At 40.3% G+C, this 19359-nt stretch overlaps 1 protein-coding gene across 2 annotated transcripts; it reads right to left on the reverse strand.

The window, feature by feature from the left end:
- Window positions 1-2426: 2426 nt before the first annotated feature.
- LOC148728608 (uncharacterized) lies at window positions 2427-13335 on the reverse strand. 2 transcript variants are annotated; one of them, XM_088724764.1, is made up of 4 exons: window positions 13076-13335; window positions 5346-5392; window positions 3786-3846; window positions 2427-3357 (listed from the first exon to the last, which is right to left on the reverse strand). In XM_088724764.1, the coding sequence occupies exons 1-4, from the start codon at window positions 13095-13097 to the stop codon at window positions 2837-2839; spliced, it is 651 nt and encodes a 216-aa protein (XP_088580890.1). In that variant the 5' UTR covers window positions 13098-13335; the 3' UTR covers window positions 2427-2836. The 2 variants fall into 2 exon arrangements, with proteins under 2 accessions (XP_088580890.1, XP_088580889.1); XM_088724763.1 differs by having other exon boundaries at window positions 3660-3846; window positions 13076-13324.
- Between the last annotated feature and the right edge of the window lie 6024 nt (window positions 13336-19359).

The following is a 19359-nucleotide window of genomic DNA, read 5'->3' on the forward strand; positions in this document are numbered from 1 at the left end:
TATATACTAGTGTGCCAAATTTCATGCCTACGCCGTGCAGGGTTTAAGAGTTACAGTTGTTCAAACGAGTGGACCCCTGTTTACATCCGCCATCTTGGATTTTTTTTTAATTAAAAAATTCATAAAAAATTCAGCTTTTATCATTTTTTCATTAAACTTACGCCAAAGTAATTAGCATGATAAGTAATTTACGAATATGGCAAAAAAGAAATGAATTTTTTGAACTTTTTCGACTTTTTCCGCATGTCGTCACTGTTGAACATCAATGAAATCACTTCATACTTACAACAATTAGTTTAGATCAAACCTTAATATATACGTGGACCAAATTTGGTGGTCTAATCATGAACGGTTACAAAGTTACGGGCGTTTAAGTGAGTGTAGGTTTTTAGGCCTTGGGATTGGTACCAACTGACAAAGTCCAGTTGCGTCCTTAGAACTCACTCTTGAAATTTTCACTAAGTCCAGCATATAAAAAATTTTTAAAAAATCTTTATTCGTAAGAGTTGAGAGCTAAAATTTTCAGAGAGGATTTGCAGGGTTATTATCATTACGTGTAGCAATTCTCTCATTATTTTAACAAGCATTTTTGATTTTAGAGCTATTTTAGTTCTACCACTCCCCTCGTGGTTCATATGCCCTCTTTATCTGAACCTTCTGGCTTCCAGCGCCTGCCCACGTAAGGGTTAGGAAACTTGAAATATACCAAATTGTTGCTCTATTAAAGAGCTTTCTTAATGGCATATAATATGTTGTTGCTTATTAACATGCCACGTCAAAAATGTGCAATAACCTCGTTGTCAATTTCCCCTCCTCTCCTGGAAGTCTTTCTCCTTTTTTGAGCTTTTTACGCAGATCGTAACTCTCTGAAAATGTTATGAAATAACTTGATACTTACAGCAACAATATATTAGACTCTCTTCTATAAGTAAGAAAAATTTCGTGGCTTAACCATGACTGGTCAGGCCAATGCAAAAAAATCCAAGATGACGGACATGAAAAGGGGTGCTCTCATGGGAACTGCTATAACTTCCTAACCTGGCAAGTTGGCTATAATTAACCTTACTCGGAGCCTAGAGCATTTTGCTTAACTTTGCATTTTAGACCCAGACTGATTGGAACCCAGACATGCCAAAATAGACTGACTTCACAGCCGTGATCTGGAAACCCTTCGCAATTTGGGCTGTCTTAATTAACATTGAAGAGAGCTAAAATTTTTTGAAGACTGAATAACAATATTTTGAACACCGAAAGTATAACTTTGACGTTTGAGAGGTTGAAGTAAACGTCTGTCAACATGAGCGGTCTTGTGTAAGAAAATTGTCTAGGATAAAAACAAAGTAGCCTCAATTTGGCAAAAAAACATATCCATTATTATTAAAAACTGGATCATTGGATAATGGAATTCAAGACTTTTTATTGGCTTAGCTATTATGGTATATGAGCCAATATACCATAATCTAATATCTGTACATAGTAACATCGGGTTTCTTCTTACAAAATAAAGTCGAGAAGATTTGTCTGTTTTGGGCGCGTTTTTTTTTTTTAATAAAACAATTATTCCACTCGCGCCTCGTTGGCTATCTATCATCTCATATCCAACGCGCGCTCGTGGAATAATTGTTAATTATTAAAAACTGGATCATTGGATAATGCAATTCAAGACTTTTTATTGGCTTCGCCATTATGGTATACTAGCCAATATACCATAATCTACAAATATGGTAAGCTTACGCGTCAACTTAAAATCAAGAGAGAGCTAAAAAATCCGGTTTCTTCTTACAAAATAATAATTTCCTGGGGGCGTTTTTAATAAAACAATTATTCCTCTCGCGCGCGTTGGATATGAGATGATTATAGCCAATTCAGCGCGTAGCGCCGAATTGGCTATCTATCATCTCATATCCAACGCGCGCTTGTGGAATAATTGTTAAATATTTGTCCTTGGACACCATTTCTTCCTCATGGAGTCGTTTTCTCCGAGCGTCGCACTCGGAAAACCATTCCCTTCTTGGAACAGATAATTTCCGTTGACAAATATTAGTGCAAATCTTGCTGAAAATGAGCGTTGTTTATATGTTGCATTTTTGATTATGCATCCCGAACCTAACAGATCCCCGTCAAATGATGGCAATTATTTACAACCTATGCGCTAATAACTGCGTCACGTATTTTCTCTTGTGCAGTTCAAAGGCAGTATATCTAGGTCAAATGCTGGCAAAATATCTATGGTAGAAAAGAGACTGTTAATAAACGGGCTTTTCTGCGAATTAGCTACTGCGTTAATGGTTTTCCATCGGATACAAACCAAATGCTGTGTATCGAGGCTTGATGAATGACCAAAAACGCTATAAATAGGGCTTTTTGGTTTGTGTGCGAGTTGGAATCCCTATTCCCGGAGATGTACACAAGCAATCACTACTTCACTACTCAAGACCCTCTTTTTAATCAAGCTTTACTCATTTGTCGCTAACATTTTTTGATCTGTGGTATGCACGTAACACTACTTTGTCTCCCGCGATATACTTTTCGCACAGGTTGGAAATAGGTAAGACAAAGAACATCCCTTTCTGTAGATGACTGTTCTCTTCAGGATCGCCCAAAATTACTGGTGCTGGCACAGTTGGCTTTTTTATGTAAGTCATTAAAACACAAGCAAACCCTCTTTCAATTTTATGGCGATTAAGCGTCACACGATTTTCGCCTACAATACCAACAGAGAGAATCTCGCCATCAACAACATAAACCACTCCATTACCCTCCTTTGCTGCTACTTGCCCATCCTCAGCGTCACCTACCAGACTCCCACTGCTATTTGTCGCTGTGTTCACATCAGTCACTTGGGTACACCCAGCTCCACTTGACTGACATGCATTGCCACCTGAGGCACCACCCACACCAGCCACCTCACCACGACACGCACCACCTGCCTGACTCCCATTGCCAATTGCTGCACCCCCACTTCAGCCACTTGCCCACACCCAGCACCGACATTCACACCAGCCATCATGACCCGCACCACCTGCCTGACTCTCCTTACCAATTGCTGCACCTTCCACTCTAGCCATTTGCCCATACCCATGCCTTGCGCTATATGTCTGACTCCCATTGCCAATTGCTGCACCTCCCACACCAGCCATTTGTCCACACCCAGCACCAACACCCACACTGGCCAACTGCCCATGCCCCACACCACCTGCCTGACACCCATCTGATCTGCTGGATTCTCTGTGGTACCATTCCCACCTTCTGGTGCGATACCAGTACAAATTACGGACATTGTATCATTTCCAAAACTGAGAGTAACAGATGGATCGTCAGGGTCATCATCCACGGTATTATCACTGCCATGAACGTCTACACAGAAAAATAACGTTTAAAGTATAAGTAATTTTCCAAAAAAATCTAAACTAAATTCAGTTTGTACATTTTGTCCATCTTAACGTGATAATTTGTTACCTTTTCTGTGTTGGTCAGCATTGTAAGGGACAATACTATAAAAAATTCCAAGACACTCCTATAACTCCTTTAGAAAATCAGTTGAATAGGACATGACATGTAAGACTTGCAACCCCAGATCTCAAGGACTTTTCTTATTACTGGGATCTATCATTATTATCAATATCATTAATTTTATCATTATTGCTATTTTTACTTACCTTTGGCAAATTGTTTGAAGAGCTTTGTGGTTACTCGACCATATTTTGATGCATTGCTTTTATCCGACCCCACAAATTTTAGCCAAGCACCAGGTGTGCCATAAGTATGTACAGATGTATCAGTACCATGTTTATTGAAGTACAAAACAACAACATCCCAGCCATGATGTTGATATAAAACATTTGCCTGGAAAACAAACAACATGAAATATTCTCATTAAAATTTCTGAATATATATCACATTGCAGCAAATAAAATAAGGTCATAGGAAGTAGAATAGAGAGTTACAAGCCTTGCAGTTATAGCAAATAACCTATAGATAATTTATAATAAATTTAGTACTCATTTGTGATCACGGGTGTAGCCTTTAAATACTCCACTCATAGGAACAAAGAGTGTGAGTGTGCGAGTGATTGTGATCACAGGTCATTAATAAATAGTTACAATCAGCAAATACAAATTTTCACTCGGGCAACTTTAACTACATTATTTTATTTAAATTATAGTTGACAATTATGGCCTCTTATTAAGAAAGAAGAATTAACTTACTATAGAAGGTTTGGTAATTAGGCAAGGGTAACTTTGTCTGAGAAAATGTTACAGGGGTCAAGGAAAAGTGTCTGTTGTTCATTTAACAGGTGTCTATATTAGGCAGGCAAATGTACATAACTGTTGTAGTTTTCACCTAGAAAAACAAAATAGTTGAACATGTATTAAAACTGTCTTGTATCAAGGGCGGGGTTCTGCTGAAAAGGTGATTTGATATTATTATCTTAAAATATCCAAATTTAATATTACTATCATTTACATTTCCACAGTATTCAAAATCTATAAAGACCCCTTAATTACGTTATGAAGTGGGGGAGGGGAGGGGAGGGGAGTTAAAGAGTTCTCACTCAAAAACAACATACTTCATTGAAATGTAAATTATTATTTTAATAATCTATGAAACAAACAGAAATGAAAGCATTTAATCTAGATAACCATTTAAGCATTTAATCTGAATAACCTAAATAACCTTTAAAGTGCGCCTAAACCCAAAAATTTTTTTTCGCTTAACGAAATAAGCTTATTTTTTGGAGTATTTCTGTGCAAAAATTTTTTAATTTGCTTAAATCTTAAATTTTCTGTGCCTAGTGAAAATACGGAAAATCGGCCGCCATCTTGCCCCACGACCGAGTTTAAAGAGGAATGGCTCTAGCGGATAATGTGACGTCAAATCGAGAACACGAAAGTCTGCTTTTCACACATTTTCACTTGTTTGGGAAGGTTGTGGTCGATATTGTCCGAAATATGCCGACCAGGTGTGTTGTATGAGGAATGTATGAAGCGTGATACCCTCTTGCAAATTTCGCACGTTGCTACATCCTCCTACAACACACTTAGTCGGCATATTTTCGGACAAAATCGACTACAACCTTCCCAAACAAGCGAAAATGTGTGAAATGCAGACTTTCGTGTTCTCGATTTGACGTCACATTACCTGCTAGAGCCATTCCTCTTTAAACTCGGCCGTGGGGCAAGATGGCGGTCGATTTTCCGTATTTTGACTGGGCACAGACAATTGAAGATTTGAGCAAATAAAAAATGTTTGCGCAGAAATACTCCAAAAAATACGCTTATTTCGTTAAGTGAAAAAAATTTTTGGGTCCAGGTGCACTTTAAATGCAAGCTAGATATTCATACCTTGAATGGTTTTTTAGTTGGCCTGAAAACCTCTTCAGAATTTAAATCTGAAATTAAAGAAAATTATGTACATGTGATGTTCCTAATCGTTTTCAAAAAAAGTCCCTTGGCATCTTCATATTGGTATATTAATTACTTTAAATGGCGCCTGTAAAAGCACTCTATACAGTACAGGGAGCTTAAACCAGATTGGGCCTAAATGCAAAATCTGAAGTTAAAAACCCAACTAATGATTGCAATTTCCTGTTGCTGTCAATAATAATTATGGCAACAGCTAACAAACCTTGAAAAACAGAAAGAAGCAAAATAGATTGAAAACTACCAGTCACAACTGACAGATGTGACCTTTTGACCTGGTTGAAGTGAAGCTTTGTTTCCAGAGAGGTCTGCTAGCTAAGATAATTGTCAGCGGTGAAAAATGTAACCATTGTTTTAGGTCTGAATTTCAGAGTATGCAAAATATGTTATTGAAAACTGCAATATAAAGTGTAGCACAGAACCCCTGTGTAATTTAAAGAGTTCCTCAAATTGCCTATATTCCAGATGGCCAGACTGCAAACCAAAAAAACTTCCATGAAGGAGGCATTGAAGGAATATTTCCTGGTACAACACAACATGTCAGATGGAGGTGACCTGCAAATCATTAGCATTATATCTAGGAGATAAGGAGTTGTGAGCAGTATTACTAAGCCACTTCAAGCTACCAAAACTGAGATTAATAGCTCATTTAATAGCTCATGAAATTTGGCCTGACTACAGAGCTCTTTACCAACCCATTATAACAAAGATTACTAAAGTTTCTGACCACATTTCAGACAATGAAAACAATGTAATATGAACCCTAGCAAATTTGTTGTAACCATTACCCAGTTAGTAAATAGAATAGAAATAACACAAAAAAATTACCATGTTTAATTTGGCCTTGTTTACCCTAATTGAGTTTTCATTGACGCATTTCTGTCTGACATTGTCCACACTAGCAGTGATATTTTTTTGTAGGTTAAAATTAAACCAGGCATATTGGTTACTTTGCGTTTTGGTTACATTATTGGTTACTTTACGTCACGTGGTGCAAAATCACAGGACAGTTATCATGCAATAACCCCTGTCCGTGTTGATATTTATCCTCCAATTTTTTCCGTGAAAAAGAAACATAGTCAACACAAGAGTTTCAACTTTTCCGTTCTCCTATTTACATGGCAGGAAACCAAACTCTTTTTTTTTTTGCTTGCGTCAATCACATGCATTCGCCATCATATCACCACTAGCTTTTTTACTGTGTTTATGCGCAGTTTAATTGCGATGTGAAAATTAATGGGAGGGTTATAAAATAAATAAACCCCACTCTGGCTTGCTGGTATGTTGGCTGATAATGTTCTTGGCTGGGGGATTGCCCTCATAATTTCATATATGCCCTCGAAGCTTTGTTTCTCGGCCAAATATTCATTTTTCGGACAATCTCTTAGCTGTGGACATTATCAGCCAACATACCAGCAACCTGAAGGGGTTTATTTACTAAATATACCCCATTCGATTTTATATCCATCGCCCAATTTTATAGACAAGACAAAAGAAACGAACAAAGTCAAATTTTCAGGTCCAACTTTTTAATAAAATCTGTGTATCTTTTTAAACAGTGTTAAAAAGATACACCTTCTCGGCCAACTGTCAATTCTTTAGTAATTTGAATATATCAACAAAGTTGAAATGGTAAATTGGCCACCATTACGATTATAAAAGGTGACATTTTGAGTGTTAGCCCTTCGTCGGAGCGAATAGAGGAATTGTGGGTTGTGTGTGCTTTTAAAGGCAGAAAAAGGAGCTACGTGATTGGTGGGAACATGGCAACGAGAAAAATTTATTCGTGTTTTTCTCGTTGCCATGTTCCCACCAATCACGTAGCTCCTTTTACGCATAAGGACAACATTTAATGGCTTTGCCATTTTCCAAGTTAAAAATGATGTCCAGAGTATTGAAAATATTTGGTTATATCAACTATGATGAAATTGTAAATTGGCCACTGTAATGAGTAAAAAAGCTGACGTTTCGAGTGTTGGCCCTTCGTCATTCGCTCTGACTAAGGGCCAACGCTAGAAACGTCAGCTTTTTTACTCGTGACAGTGGCCAATTTACAATTTCAACTTAGTTGACATAACCAAATCACCTTGTAACCCCCACCAACGCAGCACCACAGTTTCTTTTCAAACTTTCAGCCTTTATTGAAAATATTGGCAAACATAGCCCTATCACTCATGCATCAGGGTGGAGAAAGATGGAAATTGCATTGATGAAAACAATATATTAGCTCAAGGCCTTTTATTTAATTAACTTTAAACCCCTTGCTATCAGTTGTAGGTGAAACAGTGCGAACTCAAATTGACAGCTTTCCCACGTGTGCAACTATTAGCGTACGAATGAAGCCGAAGTATCGGCCGCGCTTAAAAGGAGATGGTATTCTATATATTTATAGAAAACATATGGACTACTGATCAAACAAAAATTCGAAAATATGTTCAAAGAATACAAAAGCCATAACGTTGACAACCTCAGTGTAATTTTTGCGGCGTCTATTTTGGCGACCCCAGTTTTGTCCTTTATGACGCGAGAGAGCAAGATAAGGAGTCTGAGTCCAGTAAGCTTCTTTGAACACAAACTTTAATTACTTGAGAGGCAGGTTACCTTTAGAGCTATCGATATAACAACAACATGACGGCTAACTTATCTCAATGTTCACTCGTGTAACTCGAGAACTAGAATGGAATGTACGAACCAATTACATAACCAGTCCAGAAAGTTACATAACATTTGAGGGTTACATAACCTTTAAGTGTTACATAAGAAAGATCAGCTGATCGACATTCAAGAACGGTCTTGTCGAAGAAAAGCAAATGTTGATTTCCTGAAGGTTTTACATATCATAACATCTTTCCCTTTTTCTTTTTCTTTTTTTAAACTATAACTCAATGTCAAACTTTTTAGGTGGCTTGATCAATCGTCCATGTCGTGTTCTTATCTCAGTTGTAGTAGCTTCTTGAGGTGGTCTTGCACTCAGCTCTGTAGTTTGAGGTGTTGAGGGTAGTTGAGATCTAGGAGGGGACGTTCCTACTTGAGAACTTGCTGGAGGGGGATGTTTCTGTTCCTGAAGATTCTCTGGAACAGTCAGGTCATCTTCGTCCATTTTGAAGGGGGTTTCTTGAAGTGGTTCCGTGGTAGAACGCAACTGCTTGCGATTGCACCTGTAGAATCTACCATTGACTTCAACTTTGTAACTGCGAGATGCGACTTTAGAAGAAACAACTGCTTTTGACCACTTTGTTTCTCCAGGCATTTTCATGCGCACTAGGTCACCTGATTTGAGTTCTGAGAGTTGTTTAGCATGCTGGTCAAAATGTTTAGCTTGCTTGACACGATCCCTTTTGAGAAGATCACTAACTGTTTGGTCAGTCTTGAGTAACGACTCTGAGAAGTGTCTTAGTTCGGCGACCAAAACGTCGTTGGCAGGGAGACATACCTGTCGCAGCAGTGGGGGTGTTATGGTGATCCAATAAACCAAGATATGGATCGGATTGGGACAGAAGAGCTTTCTTCATTAAAGTCTTGCAGGTTTTGACTGCACTTTCGGCCATCCCATTAGCTTGTGGATAGTGTGGTGACGTAGTGACGTGAGTGAACTTCCATGTTGCTGCAAATCTTCGGAAATCTGAGGATGTATACTGAGGACCATTGTCAGAAACTACGTAATCGGGTACCCCATGTCGCGAAAAATGCATCTTCAGCTTGTGAATGACTGTCTGGGACGAAGTGTCGCGAAGATGATCCAGCTCAATAAAGTTGCTGTAATAATCAACTAATACAAGGTAGTTTCGGTTCTCGAAGGTAAACAAATCTGTTCCAACTCGTTGCCATGGCCTGTCAGGAACCGGGTGAGGCTGAAGAGGTTCGCTGGCTTGTTCAGGTCTCACACTTTGGCATATGGAGCATTTATCAATACGATTCTTGAGTTGTGCAGACATTCCTGGCCAGAAGAAAACCTCTCTGGCCCTTCGAAGACATGCTTGGAGTCCCTGATGAGACTTGTGTGTTTCTTCTATCATATCACGGCGAAGGTTCTCTGGGACAACGATCTTCCTTCCTTTAAAAACTAGGCCATTTTGGAGCGTCATTTCATCTCGGTATTTGAAGAAAGGCTGTGCGCTTGTAGGTACCATGGACGTGTTTGTAGGCCATCCAGTGCGTATAACTTGTGATAACGCCTGTAAAGATTCATCCTTAGCCGTTTCCACTTGAAACTTGGCAAGTGTCGACTCTGATATCGACAAGTCTTCAACAAAGTTGACAGTTTCTAGATCTTTATAGCAGGATGAGGTGCTGGCATTTGGTATCTTTGAATGCCTAGGTAGAACGCGAGAGAGTGCGTCAGCAATATACATCTCTTTGCCTGGCTTGTAAGTGAGATTCAGGTCAAATCTTTGAAGACGAAGCATCATACGCTGTAATCTCTTAGAAGCTGTATTGATTGGCTTCTTCTGTAGAGCAATCAGAGGCTTGTGATCTGTTTCGACTGTGACGTGCTTGCCATAAATGTAATGTTCGAAGTGCTCACAAGAGAACAGAACAGCTAGGAGCTCCTTCTCAATTTGAGCGTAATTTTGCTCTGTCGACGTCAGTGCTCTGTTAGCGTAGTGAACTGGCTGTCCTTTCTGAAGTAGAGTTGCACCAATGCCATACTGTGAGGCATCGCACTATATAGTGACATTCTTGCTCACGTCGAAGTACTGTAGGACTGGGGCTTTAGTGATGAGCTCTTTAATCTCCTTGAAGGCTTTATCTTGAGGGTGTTGCCAATGCCATTCTATTTCCTTCTTTTCCAACTGTCTTAAAGGCTGTGATGCTGTAGACAGATGTTGGCAGAATTTCGCCAGATACTGCACCATTCCTAAAAACGTTTTGAGTTCTGCGAGATTGGTGGGTACTGGGTAGTCCACTATAGCCTGTACCTTTGACGGGTCAGGTTTTAGACCTTCCGCTGTAAGGAGGTGTCCTATGAAGGGAACTTGTGACTGTCGAAGTTTCAACTTCTCGCTGTTGAGAGTGAGGTTTCTTTCTCTTGCGCGATTGAGGAAAGCCTTGAGATTCTGATCGTGGTTGGCAATTGCAGCTTCATTAGAGTCTCCAAAACCGCAAACTAGGAAATCATCGGCGATGACTTCAACACCTGTGAGTCCTTCTACTAGCTCGTGCATTCGTTGTTGCCATACTTCCGGGGCTGAGTTTATTCCGAATGGCATTCTGAGCCATCGATAGCGACCAAAAGGTGTGTTCATGGTTGTCAAGTAACTACTCCTTTCGTCAAGTTGTACTTGCCAGAATCCACATTTGGCATCTAACACGCTAAAGACTTTAGCACCACAAAGGCGAGTTGCTACTTCCTCGATAGTTGGGAGTGGATAATGCGAGCGTTGCACTGCGCGGTTGAGATCTCGAGGATCCAGACATACTCGTATTTTCCCGTTAGATTTCTTCACTATAACAAGGCTAGAGACCCATGATGTCGGCTCAATTACCTTGGCGAGGATACCACTCTTCACCATGTTATCCAGCTCTAACTTGAGGGTATCTCGAAGTGGGACTGGTACTTTACGAGGCGGATGTACAACCGGGCGGAAACCTTCGTCCACTTGAATGGAGTAGGTTCCTTCAAGGCTTCCAATCCCAGTGAAGATATCGGTAAATTCATAGAGGATAGGATCACTTCTAACATTTGACGAGACGTCAATTCTTTCGTCGTGAGTCGCGTTTACGTCATCATCCAGGATTTTGACCAGGTTCATCTTTTCACACGTCCTTCGACAGAGGAGTGGTGTCAAATCTTGCTTCACAATGTGATAAAGAACTCCATATTTTCTTCCTTACCGTTCGGTAAGTAGGCGGATTTGACCAAGTGGCCAGACTACAGTCTTGTTGTGCATGATGAGCCTTGTAAACGACTGTTCAAGGTTTTTACACTGTTTGTCTCCTGTAGCTCGGATGTAGGCACTTTTGGGGAGGATGTTACATGAAGCACCTGTATCAATCTGAAGTTGTACTTCGGAATTATTATTAAGGCACGCTGTCACATAAGCTGATGTGGGGGAGGGTTTATGGCTGTAGATTTCACAATCTTGTACGTGATTGACAGAGCGAGAGTCGCATTTTTTCGCAAAGTGTCCTTTTTTGCCACATTTGGAGCATTTCTTGCCAACAGCCGGGCAAGCTGACTTTTTCATTTCGTGAACAGCACCACAAAACTTGCATTCTCGAGTGTATACATTGTTGGGGTTACCAGAACTTTTCCCTCTTGGCTTCCACGGAGGAGTCCGCTTCTTACCTGAGGCGTGTTTATGCGGTGTTGTATCCTCAGTCTGGGTCTTAGGCGGTTTCGTTTCCTTGGCCTTTACCCTATTCACATTAGCTTCCTCAGTTGTCATGTCTAATGCGCGTATATCAGTTAACTCTTGTGTTCGCAAAATATCTAAGGCGTTATCCAAAGTGAGATCTTTTTTCTCTAAAAGTTTCTTACGTGATCGATCATTCTTGACTCCAAGGATGAGGCGGTCTCTTATCAAGCTGTCTCTTAGGGTCATGAACCCACAGTGTTCAGAAAGGCGCATCAGTGCTGTGCAATATTGATCGACACTTTCTCCTGGTTCTTGCTCTCTCTTGTTGAAGAGGTATCGTTCATACGTCTGATTTCGTTGCGGCAGACAACGAGATTCAAGTTTAGCCAGGACGTCATCAATATTGTCCGCGTTTTCGTCTTCAGCGAAGGTAAAGGTGTCAAACAATTGGACTCCTTCTCTTCCAACGATGTTAAGAAAATAAGCAACACGGACTGGGCCGTCCTTTTGACTGATTCCAGCCGCACGTTCATAGATTTGCCATGCTCTCTTAAAGTGTAAAGCGCCTCTACGTGACCTGTCTTCGAGATTAAGAGGTTCTGGAGGTTTGGCTAGCGGTACTGTGGTGGTATAGATCGGTGCAGCAGCTGATGAACCAGAAGATTGCTGACTACCAGAGGTCGAGGCCATGACCAAAATAAAATAGACTTCCACTAACAACAACAAAGCTCGTGGATCAGTTACTCACCTCCTGACACCAAGTTTTGTCCTTTATGACGCGAGAGAGCAAGATAAGGAGTCTGAGTCCAGTAAGCTTCTTTGAACACAAACTTTAATTACTTGAGAGGCAGGTTACCTTTAGAGCTATCGATATAACAACAACATGACGGCTAACTTATCTCAATGTTCACTCGTGTAACTCGAGAACTAGAATGGAATGTACGAACCGATTACATAACCAGTCCAGAAAGTTACATAACATTCGAGGGTTACATAACCTTTAAGTGTTACATAAGAAAGATCAGCTGATCGACATTCAAGAACGGTCTTGTCGAAGAAAAGAAAATGTTGTTTTCCTGAAGGTTTTACATATCATAACAACCCCAGTCGAGAAGAAACCGGCAGATGAAACCTTCGACTGCAAGTTAAGCACTTGAGAATTTCATGTATTTCTCTAGCATTACCAGGGCACTCTAAACTTTCATTTTGTTGAGAACCTTTAAGCTGAATGTTAATTGGAAAATTGGAATGCTTGAAAAATATATGTATCATTCGCAATCACGTACTCATGAATATTCACAAGCATCTTAGTCTGCATAATTCATAACTTATACTAAAACAATGTTTACTTACCTTCCACAACAGCGGACGCCATGAATCAAAATAATAGCCCGAAAAAAGCGAGGAAAGCGAAACACAAGTGACCGAATAGGGCACCTACGACAGCACCGAAGAAATCGAAATCACCCGCGAAAATCATCTCTCAATAGATCTGGTACCCAGGGTTCACTGGCCTCATGGTCATCTCGATGTTGAATGATTACACTTCATTTTGTCACATTTGAGAAGTTATGAAGTTATGATAATCCTTCATTCGGGGACGAGATCGTGTTGGTTCTCACAAAGGTCCGCACCAAAGAGAAGACCGCTGATAGCTTGCGCCGTCCTTTGTGTCGTATGATTTTGTTCTATCCCAATTTACACCTCAAAGTAATATCTGGGGAGAAAATTGTGGCTGAAAAGAATAAATGCTTTCAAGCTGGAGTTTGATATGATGCAATTAATAAATTAATTTCAAATGTCCTGAGCTTGCTTCTCTCTGTTCCGCGTCGATTGTGTCCACAGGCCAGCAACTTGTCAATAGCCGGAGAAATCGGCTACAAACGTGATAAAAATTTTGACACATGCTTGGTATGAACAGATGTTATAAGTGTTGCTTCTGGTAAATTTTCAATCGTTTTTATAAAAAAATATCACTGATTGCGACAAGCTGAACACACTTATCCCTGTTTTCGTTAAAAATGATTTTGACTTGAAGAGCAAGGCTCAGTACGATGCCTATATCGTGTATCAGACACTGCGTGACATGTTGTCAAACTAGGTACTATCTTTCACTGATTTAGTTCTGAATTCTAAGTGAGTAAAGCACGACAAAATTTAATGTCACAGATATCATAAGCTTTGAGTATTACACTATAACAACGCCGTCAGAACTTGATATCGGAACTAAAGGAAGTTTGTACCTGTAGACAATATTCTACACTTTCAGCAACTGTATAGGACGTTGTTTACATAAGTCTACTATGAAACACACTGACAATCCTTAATCACGTCGGACAGTTTGTTTACGAGGATCTGCTTTTTGTCTCTCAGTTTTACCGGGATCTCAAAATGACTACAGAGGGCTCGCAACAAATCCACCTTGAATTTCTGAAGTGTGTTACTGTGGTAACGTTCACAGAGATCATACGTGTCGTAGCAGATTGGATGCGAGACTTTGATCTCTTTGTCAACTTTGTCTACCAGATCTTGTCTCTCGGAATTCTCCTTGACGCATTGGACATCTTCCTGCTTGTCCAGCGATATCCCGATCACACTCTGATCTTTGTGTCGCATTGCTGCTAGCCGGGAGAAAAAGCTCTGAACTTGGCTCTTTGTCAGCCACTGTTCTCTAGTGAACAAACGTGCATTTGATTCATTTCACGCATTTCGCATGTCCACTGCAACTTGGGCGGGGTCTGCCTTCCGCCCAGTTCTTTCTCCAAGTGTAAACCGTGCCGTTAGGTATTCTTTTACATTCTCTGAAAATCTAACACTGCCCCTCGGTTTGCTTACGGCCCATCCTGTTCGTAGAGGCGAGAGGGGCGAAGTATCCCCAGGAGAAGTGAGTGGTATACTGGAATCCGACGAACAGCTCGGACACTCGGTACCAGCGGTAATTATTGACGAGAACTTAAGGGCCCAGTCCCTTTTGATTGCATCATACTGGCTTAACCTGCTGACTGTGCTGACAGCGTCCAGGTGTAGCTCTAGTTGCGAAAACGTTTCGAACACTTCAACACACCCAAGCACAGAGCATTCAAACAATGGCGTTGTACTCTCTGTTTCCTTGCTTTCCTTTGAACGACGCTTGACCACACGCTTTTCAGGAGGATCATAAAACCCTCGAGATTCTATGGTTGGAAGGGACGTTTCACCTTGGTGCTTGATATAAATCACGTCATATGGGATGTACTTCCCTTTACCGACGCCATAACATTTCCAAACTCTTAGACCAGTATCTCCATATTCGAAGTTGTGGAAGCTACTGAAATGCTCAATCTTATTTATACAGAGAGTGTTCTTTGATTCGTCGACTATGCTAACTGCAGCGGTTGTTCCCTTCACTGGGTGTTGCGTCAATGCATCTCTCATGTCCACGGCAGTTAGAACATCGTGCCCTTCGTTGCAGTAAGCGCGAATAGAGGACTTCATTGGGCAGAGGATACCATCGCAAATGTCTTCACCAGACTGCGGCTCCGACTAGTGATAAATATGAACTTCAACCCCAACTCCTTTTGCGACATCTCTCACAGCGGTTACTAGGGAGCTGTTATGATAGCAACCGGCTTCATCTGACCTCAGATGAACTTTCTACAGCAAAGGATTCTTGACTTTCAGCTGCTTTAGAAGATCTTCGAGAATTGACGTAACTGCATATCAGTCCTGAGTACACTGATCAAAGAGGTGAGATGACTTCCGTCGTGTTAGACTGGCTTCGAGACACAACGCTACTAATGTGCCAACTTAACCCTCTTTTTCCGTACCAGTCACTTTGCTTCTCTCTATAGCGCAGCTGCAGAAACGTCATGGCCCAATCTATAACAAGAAGACACGAAGTCTGGTCAAGCTTTGCGATGATAACTTGCTTTGCACATTCCTGATTCACGGACCTCATAATGTGAGCTTTCCACTGAACAATAGCCCCGAAGATTTCTGGATATCGTACAACAAGTAAGTTTTTTGATCCTCGCTGTAAAAAACTAAGGTTTTTTTATCCTTAACAATTTGTTGCATCTTCTGCAAAACGGAAGTAATTTCGTCGCATTGAGAGCAGAGAAGCGTGTGTTGATGTGAGCATTGTTCCTGGAAATCTGGATCGTTTGGATCGCTGAGACCAAACTTACGACAGTGGTCGGGACATTCGCTTTCATCTTCCTGGCAGTGACTCTGAAACTGGGTTTTGAGGTACCTCTTACCCTCGCTGAGGGCTCTTCGCAGTTCGTCTGTCACGTTCTTTGCGAGCCCAATCTGATCAAGTTCGCCCACTATTCGGTGGAGTTGCGAGAACCCCGCCGAGCCATCAGCTGCTGTGTTATCCAAGCCGCTAAGGGACTTCTGTTGAGAGGCTTTCCTTACCTCGAGGATGCGAAAAAGGGTTGAATTGCTCAGTGGTTCAAACTGCTCTTCGCAGAACTGAAGGTACTGCTTGACCATCGTTGACCTTGTGACTTTGCGAATGACATTTGGCATTGTGATCTTCTCGTCACTGCTGAGCCTCAGTTTCCTCGTACTAAATGACACGTCTTGATAAAAGTAGGGCGGTTTGCGAGGTCTAAGAAATGGTCAAGCTTTACCGGTGGCAGTCGAACTCGATGACATGGGGACTTTTCGACCAAAGAACCTGGACCACATTCTCTTGCATGAGCTCTAGCGCGTCTAGTAGGCCTCCATCAACGGCACAAGGTCCATGTGGCTGGACCCTTTATCGGGTGTGAAACAGGCCTGAAATAGCTCTTGTCCAGCCCTCGGCGCTAGGGGTGGTGTGGTGAATAAAATTAAAATATAGGACAATTACCAACTTGTTATGCAGGTGTGTTTTTCTCCAAAAATAAGAACCTGTTTTAAGAACCTAAATAGCCTAAAATTTTGTTAAGTACCATTTATATAAGAACCTGTTTAAGCTAACTCCTAAAAATGTAGGTTCTTACTTGCGGGTTTTTACTGTATAGACTTGTGGAGTTCTATGACTGATTCTTGAAGAGAATGCAGCAGCGATCCAAAGTTTTAACAGGACATTAAGCGCGAAAAATGGCTTTAGTTTTCGCGTTTAGTCTGCAAGAACCAGTTAAAGAAGAGTGTCGATACACGCCGACCGCTGAAGTTTGGAGTTATTTGCTGGAGTTATCATTAAGTTCACCAGTTTGGGGAGCGAGGAACATCTGAAATCTCACATAAAGCCAAGGTGCGCCGAAGGTAAGCTGTATTTATGACGAAATCTGCTCCAGTGGTTCGATTTTAGTGTAGGTGAAAAAATCGCAAATGCTCGTACATGTGCTGATTCAAACGGTCATAACTTTTGAAAAATCGAAAACGTACCGGGGCTTTTGCATTTTTTTGCCTATAAAGGTCTAAACTTAACGACTGTGTAGGATAGAGTTGTCAGCCAGGTCGCAAATCCCAAAACTTAACGTCTAAATCAAGGTTATTTTCGGCCATCGGCCGATGAAGATTTATAGGAGTCAGAATATGCTAAAATTCGCCTTTTCAGATATATTGAGAGGGCAAATTCTAACTTTCTTGGCAAACTAGAAAGGTTTTTAAGCAATCTGATATAAATTCGGTGGCTTAACTATGCGAATCAAATATTTTACAATGTTACAAAATATGCCTATTTTTCAATTTTCGAGACGTTGCCACAGTCTCAACAGACTGGGAAACAATTTTGGCCCCTAACGCAGTCAGAAAGTTATTTCGAAACAAACCAAATCTAATTTAGTTCTTTCCTAAGTAAAGTCTTTCTGTTGACAGAGTTTCAGGCAAAATTATTTTTGACGCGAAATTGACCGGGTGGGAATAAGAGAGACCGCCTTTTAAAAAGCAATTTTAAATCCTAGTAGGGAAAGTACTTACGTTTTCATGGTATCAACCATATTAAATGAAACATTAAAGCCACTTTCATGTAGTTTTTTTAAAGCAATTATTATCACTGTAACTGACCAAGACCATCCAACGATAGCAGTTGAACAAATTGATGATTGTACTTTGAAACAAACTTTGTGTTCATTCAAGAGCACGATAAATACTGCACCACTCAAATAAAAGAATTGGATAAAAAGACACAGCCTCACAAATTGTCATCAATAAGTCAATTCAAAAGGGGATCACGCTCTGCATACAGTCATTTATCCTCTCCTCAGAAGCGATAAGTCGGAGGATCTCGCTCATTGCATTAACTAAAAGCAAAACCCATGTGACATCATTGATAAGATCGAAAGGGTTAAGTTTAGTAGCACAGAAAATTAACATCTTGGCGATCGTAAATGTATTTTGTTGAAATAACCGAGAATCAAAGCCATCCTCTGGACTTGCTACCATCTTTCACTTGACATCGCCACAAAACGTCGATTTTATGGGCCTAACGCGGCATATGTAAGTCCAAGGTTCTCTTATGCTGGCTTCAATAACTCATTTAAAAACATACTAAACTGACACTATTTGCAATAGATATCATTTTCCATATCCTTTTCTAATGCTTTCCATGTGTCTTATCAACATCAAGTCTTTCTGAACATTCGAGCTGATCTCTTCCGGCTACCACACGATGAACACCGTTTCAGCAGAGACCAGTACTCTCAGCCGATCAGGATCAAGTAAACATATCATTTTGATAACCATTAAGAGCCCTCGTGATTAGGAAAAAAAGGTGTTCCTTTTACAGCAAATTGGCCTTTGATAATTTTCATATTAAATTTAATTAGATGAGACCGGCTGCATGTACAGCAGATAGGAGGTAGTAATGGTTATTAGTATGTTAATAGTTATTCCGTTATCCACATTACGCCAGTGAGGTATACGAGGATAATCATTATGGTCAGTTTTATTTGATCCCTAAAATATATCATTATATCCCTAAGTTCAAACCACGTTTGATTGGTTCTGAGCCGTGTGATTTATCCAAAAGTTCAGTCGCACTAGTATTCAATAATCTCACCTCGTAGTCTCGCATTCTAACAGCTCTGCTCAAGTTTTTGTCAACCTGATTATGGTTTTCTGTAACAAATCGATTTTGTTGTCGTTATATTCCCCTTTTTTTCAGATCAGGTCTAAAACTCACGGGCAAAAGAGAATGTAATACTAATGTTTACTGGTGCGGGCGTCAGAATAGGCCGTTTAAAGATACAATTTCATAAATAGCTCGGTACATTTTCTTTTAATTATCCTTTTCTAAAATGTAAAATGTGCCACTATTTTCATCGTTTTTCAATATTATTCAGCCTATATCCCCGCCGAGGATTGCGCTTTACGTAGAAAAACAAATTTCGTTTCTATAGTATTACACCAACAAGATTTGTCTTGATTCGACATAAAAAAGTGGTCACACTGGTAAGACTATAACAGTTGTGAATTGTTTTCAATTTCATAATACATTTTCCCGAAGAAGCGTTCTGATGAGATTAATTATCTTCGCAAAATAATTTCATCACCAACAGTGCCAGCGCCGGATTTTCATTATAAACCTTAGAAGAGATAGGATTTATGTTTACAATTCACTTGATCAAAATGTTTTGAATTTTATGAATGTTATTTGATTTTGAAAAACTCAGAATCTCACGGTGTGACAGGTGAAAACGAAAATCAATTTATGTTTTCATCTT

Source organism: Stylophora pistillata, chromosome 6, assembly GCF_964205215.1.
Source record: "Stylophora pistillata chromosome 6, jaStyPist1.2, whole genome shotgun sequence".
Taxonomy (NCBI): Eukaryota; Metazoa; Cnidaria; class Anthozoa; order Scleractinia; family Pocilloporidae; genus Stylophora; species Stylophora pistillata.